Raw genomic sequence first — 12,312 nt, 5'->3', positions numbered from 1 at the left:
AACAAAATGGCTTGTTTTCCCATTGCTCCAAAGCTAATATGCTCTCATTATTTCATAAAAAGAGAAAACTGGATGCATTATTGTACATTCACTTAATTGATTTTCCACATGCAGGCACCACTATAGCACAGTTGAATATTTGCAGTACAATCATTATACAATTTATATATCAAGATAGAGGTCATAATTTATTCAGTATTATCCTTGGTAATTATTATTGAGCACTTTAATTTTCAATACTTAAAGGCAAGAGTGTTCTCTGTGAATCCAACAAAGGAAAAATACTCACTAATAGAGTAAATTAACATAATGGGCTCTAAGAATTAAGCTAATGACGTGTTTCTAAGTCTGCAACACAAAAACCAATGAAATATAACAGATTAGAAAATTACCACCTTCATCACTGTTGAGTGACAAAATCACAAGCACAATTTCGTAATCACTTACTTCCAGCAGTAACTTGAATCCTTCTCTTTTCTTGATTTCTTCTACTAGGTACCTAAAAATGAAAGTTAGAGTAACATTTATAATCGACAACCTAAAAATTCCGTGAACATGACTGACATAAGACAAAACAGCTACTTCTGATGCAGAGACAAGGCTTAGAAATACAAGGCTTAGAAATAAGTAAGGGTGCTGTTTTAGGCATAGGTATGAATTTAGACAAATAGTCTGGAACCTACTGTAATCCCCTGGGGTCCAAGGAGAAAGATACATGTTTTTGATGAGATGATGTCTATCTTGCATGTTAGCATCAGACTTTAACCTCAGTGTGAAAAGCCACATAATGTAGATTGGATATACATCTCTGACCATGTGGGTTTCACATTTGTATTCTAGATGGGGATTTAGTGCTGCTTATAAATTCACTTAAGATCAAAGAAGCTCAATATCATGTTTTCCAAGGCCAGGACAGGGGGAAAGATTATTGGTTTTAGGTGAAAAGTAAGTGAGCTTAGCTATTGATGGAAGGTCTATGAAGTCATCTTGAACATCAGGGAAAAAGAACTATCACACTATGAGCAAAGGGCAGAGACATATGAGATACGGAATATGACCGAGGAAAGACTAAAACGATATTGAGAACAGAGAGCAAATTAACATTGGCACCTCTCCCCTGGGCTTGGTATTCCTCTCTATAAAAAGAGACGCCTTCTGAAATGGTTGGCCTTGAAAACTAGTAATTTGATGATGAGCCTTGAAAAGTTCATAACACTTGACTCAGTATTTCAAATTTGGGGCTCAAATGAAAGGAAATGATCAGGGGCACTGACAAAAGTGCATTTGTCAGGTATTTATTGCGATTTTGTATGTAACAGCAAAAAAAGAAAGAAAGAAACATCACAGCCGGCAATGAGGACTGGTTTTGAAAACCGTGGTCCAGTCATATGGAATTACGGTGCCACCATACAAAATATGATCACGTCGCTAAATCACATATACTCAATTAAGATTTCAGGGCAACCAAAAACTTCTCCTTTTAGGCCTCAATTCCCTTACTTGCAAAACTGGAATACAGAATGTACTTTTCCAATCTCAAAAGAGGTGGTTGTAAAGAAATTAAATAAAATCATACACAAAAAAATTGTAAAGTATAGAAACTGTGGAAATGGGGATTATTATCACTACGTTCATTTGCTAAAGGCCATTCTGGAATGTGGACATGGAATACACCAGTTTACAAGTTGCACTTCTTTTTTCCCAAACTTATTTATATAAGTTTCACATAAGGTTAAATATTGGTGTTAGCATATAGGTTGCACCATCTGTGAATTATACAAACATCTTAGAAAAATCCTATCAGTACTAACTAGATAATATAGATCCTTTACTTTGAGCAACAATGTTGTGACCAGACACACACACACACAGACTCACAAAGTATTTGATGTTTTACATACTCTTTTCCTTGAATATTTTTTCAGATGTTACGTAGCTGTAAAGTTTGTTTTGTTTTGTTTTGTTCTTTTGGTGAGGAAGATTGGCCCTAAGCTAACATCTGTTGCCAATCTTCTTTTTTGCCTGTGGAAGATTGTCCCTGAGCTAATATCTGTGCCAATATTCTTCCATTTTTGTGTGTGGGATGCCGCCACAGCATGGCTTGATGAGCACTGTGTAGGTCCATATCCAGGCTCCGAACCTAAGAACTCCGGGCTGCCAAAGCAGAGAGCGTGAACTTAACCACTACGCCACTGGGCCAGCCCCAAGATGTGAAGTGTTTGAACCTTTAACACACTGCCCAACTTTCAGAAAAAAGCAATTATAATCATTAATAAACATCAGATAACGTGCTGGAGATCACTGGTAATCAAAGAAGTGCCAATTAAAACAATATTAAGCCATGTTGCCCACGTGATACTAAACAAATTTTAAAGAGAGACAACACCTAGTGCTAATGAGAATGTGGTAGAAAGCTGCTACAAAGCTTTTAAAATTAATAATAATCACATCTTCTGATCCAGCAAACCACTTTTGAGATGCCAATCTACCAGGAAAAAATCATCAAAATAACTAGAAACAAGATTAATACCCAGAAACTGGCAAATGGTAAAATAAAATGTATTATAGCAACAATGTAATATGATGCAGCTATTAAAAAGAATAAAGTTTATCTACTTCGATTAAACCACAGGGAAGCTCATGATGCATTAGTAAGAGATAAAAGCAAGGTACTGAGAAATGTGGATGCTAGGATTCCATTTTTTAAGAAATTATAAAAAAGAAAGCAAAAGTAATACCTACCCACGATTATACATGATCACAAAGTAAGGTATGGAAGAATACCTGATAAATTGTTAATGTTTACCCAAGGGAGGGAAAAACAGGATGCCATGGGGGAGGCAGGGATTATTAGCTCTCTTTTTATGTCTCTTTGCAAATTTCTATAGGTGTGGTTACTTGCATAATTTTTTAAAGGAACTTAACGAAAAAAAAGTAAAGCACAAAATAAAAGTGATATGTACAGTCTCCAACTATACAAGGACAGCTTTGCGAACCATCCTTTTTCTCACTTTCTCAGGCACAAACGTGTAGGCAATTTGTAATTCTAAAGCCGATGCCGTGACTTCATCCTGAGGACCAGTCCTCCACACCCTGAGGGTACAGAAAAGCTTTGCATGTGTAGAAAGCCTGGGACTGACTCTAGAAGATTCCAGTTGGGCAGCTCATCAACTTTGTGACTCCAGGCCAATTCCTCAGCCTGCTTGAGCCTGCCTCAGTTTCTTCATGTGTGTAATGGAGATGGGGAGTCAGACTGGTACAATCCTTTCCTGACAGACCATGTCTACGTGAAGTTTAGATACTGCCCATAGTCTCAGTTTAAAATATTTCCATCAAACTGGCTGAAGTTGCTTCTGGGAGAAAGGCATCCTAAAACAGAGTTGAATCATTTCAGTGAAAACTCTGCTTTTTGCTAAACATGTGGACCTGGGCTTCGTGTCAGGGTCAGTGTCCCCACTGCAGTCACTTTCTTAGCCTGTGGAGCCCAGTGTAGCATACCAACTGAGCAGAGGGTAGAGGTGATTTGGGTGAAGAGCTGCTATTATGACAGTAACAAAAGGCTCACACCAGAGTCCCCAACCTACACTCCATGATACACCATGTTAATAGATTTCCCACATAAAAGGTTTCCATTGTCAAATAAATGTGAGCAATGCTCGGGATATCAATTAGATTACTTTTCTCTATAATTAGAAGTAGACTTGGCTTAATTCATAAGGACATTTATTGAACTGATTGGATGGTTCAATAAAGTAATCAGGAATCTATCATTTCAGCCTGCTATGCTCAGAGTGTTAGAGAATTCTTTCATGTTCACAAGATGGCTGCTACAGCTTCATACACCACACTGTTTACAACAGTGTCCAGCGGAGGAAGAAAGGGGTCTGGAGCAAGAGCATTTTCTCTTCATTTCTCTCTACTGAGGTAAGAATATTTTCCCCATAAGCTTTCACAGAATACTTCCTGTATCTTATTGACTGAAACTGAGTCATATATCCACTCATAAACCAATTGTTGGCAAAGAGGATCGGCTTAGACTGATGTTCCCAGCTGGAATATTGCTACCTAGGCAAAATTAAGGTTCTGCTGGCAAGGAAAAGGAAGAATGGTTGTGAGGTGAACTACCAACAGTGTCTGCATACTGGTTAAAGCCAGATAAAAAACGTTTCTATATTACAGGCCTTCTCAGAGCCTTTATTGTACCCATGAACACTCTGAATCTCCAAGAAAGGAATGACATAGCAGTTAGCATTTCCCAAACATATTTGGCCATGGAAATATTCTTTGGAAGAATGTCTATTAAGATCTTCTGGAAGCCTGTTATCCCACAGAGCATAGTTTCAACAATGCTAGTTCAGAAGTGTCTCTTCTATAGGATACTTTACCCTCTTCTTAAGTAAATGCTTCAATGAAATGAGTTTTTGTACAAGAATCCACGTAAGGTTTGAGTCACATGGGGTTGATTTGATCCTCACAACTTTTCTTTTCAATATACAGGAGAAGTCTAAAGTTAAAATACACTTAAAAAACCTATTCTTATCTGATGCAAGTCAGAAAAAAAAGATGTACATTGGGTTTTTGGACATAAAGCAGGAATGATAAACCATTTCTAGCAAAAGTTATCCAGGTAAACGGGTTCAAAAAGCAACAATAGTTTCATAAAACTTTTCACTATCTTTCCCACCAAACTTAGCAAAAAGAGAGAAGAGAGAAAAAAACGCACATTAGGAAGAGTTTTCACCCATCCTACTGGGTAAAAAACTCATTCTACTAAGATTCTGGCTTGATTCTGAAGCATATATTAATGATAATCTTGCTCTATGACACTTCCTCTTCCTTTGCTTACAAATGTGCCTCCAAATTACAGAGCCTCAGTCTCCGACCTGTTGCATGAGTCCGTTTAATATTTTTGCATGTCATGGGTCCTTTGGCAGGACGTTCTTTCCTTTCTGGAAATAGCCTTTCCAGTCCCTTTCTCAATTCACCAGCCACTAAGAACCTCCCTGGAGCACTGTGGACCAAATTTCTCTCCCAGTCTCATCTCCTCATTTGAAATGTCTTCTGATGCACGGAGCCTCCCAGGACTCCCGGGCGTGTTTTCCATCTGGTTCCTGTGTGCTCTGCATGTAACGGAACATATTGCACGGCTTGTGTGACTCAACCCAGATATCTACATGCTACATTCTACTGCAATTGTGATTTTTTAAAAAAATTACCAGTATAGAGGAAAAATGAAAACGTTGGCCCTTCTATACTCTTCTAGACTCTCCCCCTCTCGTCACCTAGAGAAATATACTAGCACCAAAGTGTCACTGTGTAACTGCTCACCTTTTCCATACTGATAACAATAAATTCCTCAGTACTCATGCAAGTTGGTGAAATGAATTCCATGTGAGAGATTACAGAGATTGTGTGTCAAGGGAATAGATAAATGAGGCACTGGAGACCCAACAAAGGAGCAGAACGGGAGTTCCTAAGCTGTTTGTTGTTGCTGAAAAGACTTCTTCACATGACTCTTCTACACTTGCTTGAGAAATTACCCCTTAGTGAATATCCATCTACCCTGAGTTCCATAACAAAGGCATAGAGGGTGCCCTCAGCAACAGGTAGCTCTGCTATTGGTATTGGAAAACATTTTTGACTTTCTTAGGCAGACATCACCTGCCTTGTCCTAGAGGTGGTGGTTTTAAACCTCAGCCGTCTGAGTTTCAATTATGCTTAACAATCACATGTTGCTTTAGGTTCCTGATGTCACTGGTGTTCAAATAACTGAAAGAGAAAGCACGTTTTTAGTCATTAATATTTCTTGAGAGAAATGTTCTCTCATCAGTTGAAATGACAAGGGTCAAATGGAAATTAGGAAAAGCCTTAGAGATCTTCTAGGCACTAAACTTTTCCTTCTTGCTAGATTTCTGACAACTCCTAAAATAAGAATCATTGTCCTCTTTGAAATGCCTGTCCTTGCTTTCCCAGGGGAAGAGAGAGCAAGCAAGTCCATCAGGGTGATGGCAATCTATTGGTCCATCAAAATCTGGGCCTTAATATCTTAAAGTCAATGTACAATTTCAAAACTAAGTTCCATTTAGATTCAGGAACATGGAAATATTGTTTCCACAGAATCAGCGCAATCTGTACGGCAACCTGTGAGGGGAAAAGACTTGCACAGCCTTTCTAGAACATAAGAGACCTGCCCTGGGACTTAGGGAAATGGGTACCTTAGCTACATCAGGCTGCTGATAATAGACGTGCATCCCGAATCGTAACACAATCATTATATGCAGCTTTACTTTGCTGGAGTTGTTATCCACTGAAGGAAATTATACTTCCTGGAAACAAAACAATGTTACTCTTAGAATTTATGCCGCGTAGAGCCTTTGACCGTGGATGAGAATCAGTTTTATTAAATGTAAGCGGTCGCAGGTCAATGGGCTTATGGGAAGTGGCATTTTAACTCTCACGAGTCAGTGGTTTGAACTACCCCGACTCACAGAACCAATGGTGTTCTAAAGCTAGATTGTGCCGGCTAGTGAGAGCCAATTGTTAAACATTCAGGAATCTTGCAAATCACAACTCTTGGTAGCTTGCAATTTTCCATGGTGGGAATATTTACACCATGGAAATTGGCAGATGTTACAAACTGGGTTTTTTTTTTTCTTCCTGAGAGCCAGTTTACCAGTAATCCTTGTACATAGGCTCCAGCAAACAGAATAAACCTTAGAACAGAGAAAATGTTTCTTCTTTCCTAAAGGGTAGAACCACAAACAAATCAATGATTTTGAAAATAAATAAAATCATGAAAATAAAGCCCTTATAATGCTTACTATAAATTTTTTTTTTTTTCTGGGAAAGATTCTGCCTGAACTGACGTCTGTTTCCAATCTTCTTCTTCTTTTTTTTCCTTCCCAAAGCCCCAGTACATAGGTGTATATTCTAGTTGCAGATCCTTCTAATTCTTCTATGGGAGCTGCTGCCACAGCATGGCTACTGACAGACTAGTGGTGTGGTCCTGTGACTGGGAATTGAACCCTGGCTGCTGAAGCACAGAGTGCCAAACCTTAAACACTAGGCCATCAGGATTGGCCCTATAATGTAATTCTTAGCCCTAGGGAAACTTTCTCCAAGATTATCATTTCACATTCATTCCAAGCAACATGCCTAAAAGGATTCCGCCTTGGCACCTGGCTCTGGGGATGGGAGAATAGGATGACTTTGGTCCGCCCCAGGAATAGAGTGTTGAATATCAAGAATGTGGAAAGTTAAGGCAAGAAAACTATTATGATTAACAGCATGAAAGAAGAGGGATTATTTTTCAAATAGTTAAATATAGGTTACAGAGTCTGCAGTGATGCTCACTGAAATGTTAATTCAATTCAATTCAACTTGACAAACATTTACAAACAATAAGTGTTGTTGAATTGAATTGAAATGTTAACATTTATCCTCCTGTGATATATCTCTGTAAAAATTAGAAAGTATCCTTAGACTATAAATTAAATTCCACCCTGAGATGAATGTTAACTTTATAAGAAATACGATCATCAAATATTTATATCTAGCTTTGTTTCAAGACACCTGTCATTGAATTACTTAGCAGCTTAGATAAAATAACACAGAGATTCTACCACACGTAAATAGTATGGGAAAATACAAAGCAGGGAACAGAGCTTTCTGAACTTCTGTTTTAATTTAATGGGCAACTATGAATATTTATGGCAGACAGTGTCATATTTTCACCACTGGGTAGCTATCTCCCTACTTCTGATGGAGGCACTTTAACCCTAATAAAGGCACACTCCTCACCTAGTTTCAGTGTATATTCCATAGAAGGAACAGACAGTCTTCCCATTGCCAAAGGAGAGCATGTGATTCAGTATGACCAATGAGAGCATCACATTTCCCTGGCAAGTGTCTGATTCAGAGAGGGATATTTGCCTCACTCAGAAATAGTTAAAACTTTCCTTGGGATTGTTGAGAAAGGAGCATTCTTTCCTTTTGACCTTGAATTTGAATCTGGGAGAAGACAGATCTGACACTCCTGACAGCTACCTTCCTACATAGGAATAAACCCAACATGAAGAAGAACGGACCCAATAGATGGAGAGAGATTAAGGCCTGGTGATATTGTTTAAGACCCGAGAAGAAGCCATTCCAGAAGTCATCACTACTCTAGCTTATAAGTAACATGAGGTAATAAATTACCTTTCTTTGTTCAGAATACGTTGAGCTAAGGTTTCTGTTGCTCACCACCAAGAGTCCTAACTGGTACAACATTTACAGATTTTCCAAATTACTTATTAAACCATAATCACCAGAAGTGCTGACTTCTAACAGTCTTCGGAAAGTGACAAAGCCATCTCTTTATCCATCCTTATATCCAAGCCCTTTGCCCTGTAACTTTGCAGTTCATCCTGCAAAAAGACCCAGTGTACTTCTGCCTCTTGACATTGAGTTTGGCCATGTGATTTGCTTTGGCCATTGGAATGCTAGTAGATAGGATGGAGTCAGGAGTTTAAAGTGGGCTTGCATGAATAGACTTGCCTTCTCGGGGTTCTGTCATCAGCATTTCAAAAACATGCCCCACCTGGCCTGCTGGACCAAGGAAGATGCAAGACATGTGGGGAGTAGACCCAGCCTCTTCCTTCACCCTCACAGTGACCACAGGATGAGATAAAGCCACTCCAGCCAACTCGCAGACCTCTTAGGATAAATAATTGATATTTTAAGATACTGGGCTGTCAGACAGTCTGCAATGATGCTCAGAGCATCACTGTTGCAGAGTGTTGCACACAGCACCCATACCACTCTGCTATAGAAAGAGGAAATTATTTTAAATCTCTAAGGAGACACTTGAGATTTTTGCAAGTGAAATGTGAACAGGGAGTGAAGAAGGAGAGATTCTCCAAACCAGAGATCACAAACCCTGATGCCTTTAGGGCCAAGCAGGTAAGAAAATAATAACTAAAGCTCGTATAGTGTGCAGCATATGCCAGGCCCTGTTCTGAGTGTTTTACAAATATCAATTCATTTAATCTTCATAACAATTATTTAAGTTAGATGCTGTTATCTCCATTTTGTTGGGATAAAACTGAGATACAAAAACATTAAGAAACTTGCCCAAGTCACAGCTTGTAAAGGGTAGAGCTCGGTTTTGAGTCCCAGTTGTCCACACCTCACCTCTCTGCTATAGTAAAATAGGCTAGATAAGGAACAGGGGGAAGAGGACGGGACTGTGGTTCTCCGGAACCAGGGAGCATCATGTTCAGAGGCTTGTCGCCATGAGAGATTGAGAGCATTCTGATCTTTCAAAAGAAGCCAAAAGTCTAGATTTTCAACAAATCTCCCCGTTTTAAGTGTTTTAAATGTTTAAATGTTTATTATTTTTAGCACCATGAAAGTTAACTCTATGCAATTCAGGCCGAACTAGCCACATTTGAAACTAAATTAGGCCGTGGCCTGCCATTTGCACTCACTGATCCCCGAGCAGAGTCCTGTTCTGGTGGCCAGTGGCCAGCACCTGTATCTCAGGAGCTTTGCTAATGTCTTTGAACGTGGTGTCAAAGCTTTGTCTCTCATGTTACAACAAGGCAAGCATGGCGTTTCTACACTCTCTTCACCTTTTTATGCCTTTACACCAGCACCACATTCCCACAGACCTGCTTTTCAGGTCCTTGAAGTCCCCATGATCTCTCTCACATCCCGAGATTTGGGCCTGGTGCTCCCTCCACCTGGATCATTCTTCTCTCCTTTCTTCACTGAGTCTTAGTCAAATGCCACTTCCTCCAGAAAGCCTCTGCCTATGCCTCTCAAAAACATACTGGGAACCCTCCTGAGTGCTCCGGAGCACCTTATACCTCCCCTTACCAAAAAGTACATTCACTTGTATTTTATCTGCTTTGTCACCAGACTGTATCTCTCACTAGGCTAGGATCCTGGAGGGCAGAAGGTAGGACTGCCTTGTTCACAATTCCTAACACACAGTAAGTACTGAGAGAATGGTTATGAGATGAAAGAAGGAATGCACAAATGAAAGAACATGGACAGACCTTGCAAATGTTATTTTCATTGAGTAGTTCTGTTACAGACAACCATGGACACAACGCACGCACACGTACATGCACACACAAGCAAGTACCTAGATACAGCCAGAGCACGGTTAACTCTTTCTTCAAGGCCTGATGTGCCCAGGGCCTTCCAAGTCATCCAGAACTTGAATGCATCTGGTCTCCTGCTACATTGGATAGACTTGTCTCCTGTGTCATAGCTGACATCATAGAATTTATCCTGCTGGAAGAGGTAAGATGCCTTGGCAGAGTAGCATTTCTTAAGAAGATCCTGCGGGGGGAAAAAAAAAGAAGGAAAGATTGTAAGACTGTCCATTTTTAGAGTGCACTTGATTTCAAAAACACACCCATAACAAACAAAACCTGTAAGATATTCTACTACTTTGAGCTGAAGGCGCTTGGTCTAACTCTATGACTGTCCTATGTCATGAGCAGTTGCTGTGTATTAACTTTGAGACACAGATTACCTACGGTGTTTCCAAAAATACTCCTCGGAGTTGAGAATGTTAAGTCCATCTTCACAATTTCACAAATGAGTATGGTATTGAGAAGCTTTGAGATGACCATGTCAACATCTGCATGACATTAAGGTGGGCCAATTTATCAAGATGAAAAAACCTGTTTATAACTCACTCAAGGCTCCATATTGGGGGGAAAAAAACCCCATAACATATTGCACATACTTTATAGAATTTCATAGGCAAAACCCCCCAGGGTTTTAAACCCTCTTATTTTCAACTTATATCCATATTGTAGAAGCCAGAAGTAACAGTAACCCAAGGATTAAAAACCTGAGGAAAGAGCTATGGAAGAGTTAAACAAGAGGCAACAAGTTTTAACCACCATAAAACACCCTCTACAATTCCAAAGGGTTTTTGAGTTGGTCTCATATTGGTTTTATTTGAAACTAAATTCAGTTTCATTTACTGACTGGTTACTGCTCACTAAGAAGTGGGTGGCAATTTACCCTGTTTATTACTATTCTAGAGTCTTCACTTTGGCCTCAAATTATTAGAGTTTAAGCCATGTTGCCTTCAGTGTCTTCTGATATCCTGACCTGTCCTTCACAGGTCTCCCTAAGCATCTTCATTCCCAGAGAATACCTGTTAGAACCTTCTGCTCCCCCAACATAATCAAATTACTCAGTGTCCCTTACCCCCTAGATCGTGCCCCATCTGTACCTTTGCTCACATCATCTGCTTGACCTTGTCTCCACTTTAAGATAACATTTGACACATTCAAAAGAGTATATGCAGAATATTTATAAATTCTAAAGTTTACTAACACTGAAGTTTACTAACATTGCCTTCCTTCTTTATCTGGGTCTGCCCTTCTTTTGGGTCTCATCTGAAGTTTGGTTTCCCCTTAAGCTTCTTTATCTGCCCATCCCATTGGACTCAATTTTCCTTTCATATTTGGCTACATTTGTTGGCTTTGCTCCTGTGCTGTCCCTATTCAATGAGCAATGCACATACATTCTCTTCTCATGTGATCAAGCACGTTCTCGAGGGCAGGAATCATTTCCTATCCATGTCCACATGCACAGAGCTTAACAGAAGACCTCACTAAGCAATCAGGGTGATGAAGCCACTTCCCATATTCCATACTTCTCTCACATTCCCTTGGCATGTAGTATGAACAGAACACACACAGATAGATGAACTTCTCATTTGGTGCATCTTCCAAACCTTAACAGTGCAAAACTGTCAATGCTGTACAGGAAGCTACAGAGAAACTCCCCGGTAGTCACAGAGGTCCTAGAAGATGATCCTTTCTGAACAGAGAATGTATTAAATGTATCTGTTTGACTGATCAACTTTTATTTAAAGAATAAAAAGAAAATCTCAAGGTATCACATTCCAAACGAAAGCATGAATTTGCTGTCTTCATAGCAATATTGTCTTGTGTAGACATTAATATGGAGTTATGTGCCTTGTTACCAGAAAGCGTGACCTTATACTATGTAAAAAATTACATATAGCTAGAAACAAAGACTCCAAAATCTTACTCATCTAGTATCCCAAACAAACTGAATATAAAATGATAATTAAAGGAATACTAGTAAGTTTTCAACCTGGCTGATGGATATTACTGGTAGACACAGGGAAGAGTGCATTGCTCTGACATGAATATTAAGGTAGAAAAAGGCCCTTACTCCTTAATCTTTACTTTAATGCTGTCAGCCATCTCTCAACTCTGATCACAGCTGCCACCACTGTATCTCCCCACTCTCAAAGGTCAGGAAATTTGG

General features: G+C 39.4%; 1 protein-coding gene across 7 annotated transcripts in view; it reads right to left on the bottom strand.

Moving 5' to 3' along the window:
• Positions 1 to 12,312, bottom strand: part of GADL1 (glutamate decarboxylase like 1) — a 156,836-nt gene that overhangs the window by 60,284 nt on the left and 84,240 nt on the right. For all 7 annotated transcript variants that reach the window (XM_014840954.3, XM_014840953.3, XM_070492602.1 and 4 more), the window contains 2 exons: positions 10,133 to 10,332; positions 448 to 499 (listed from right to left, as the gene is read on the bottom strand). In XM_014840954.3, the coding sequence (XP_014696440.1) occupies positions 448 to 499; positions 10,133 to 10,332 (252 nt within the window). The remainder of the gene's footprint in view (positions 1 to 447; positions 500 to 10,132; positions 10,333 to 12,312) is intronic.

This window comes from Equus asinus, chromosome 21, assembly GCF_041296235.1.
Source record: "Equus asinus isolate D_3611 breed Donkey chromosome 21, EquAss-T2T_v2, whole genome shotgun sequence".
Classification (NCBI taxonomy): domain Eukaryota; kingdom Metazoa; phylum Chordata; class Mammalia; order Perissodactyla; family Equidae; genus Equus; species Equus asinus.
Note: the sequence above shows the minus strand (reverse complement) of the source record. Positions and strands in the feature narration are given on the sequence as shown.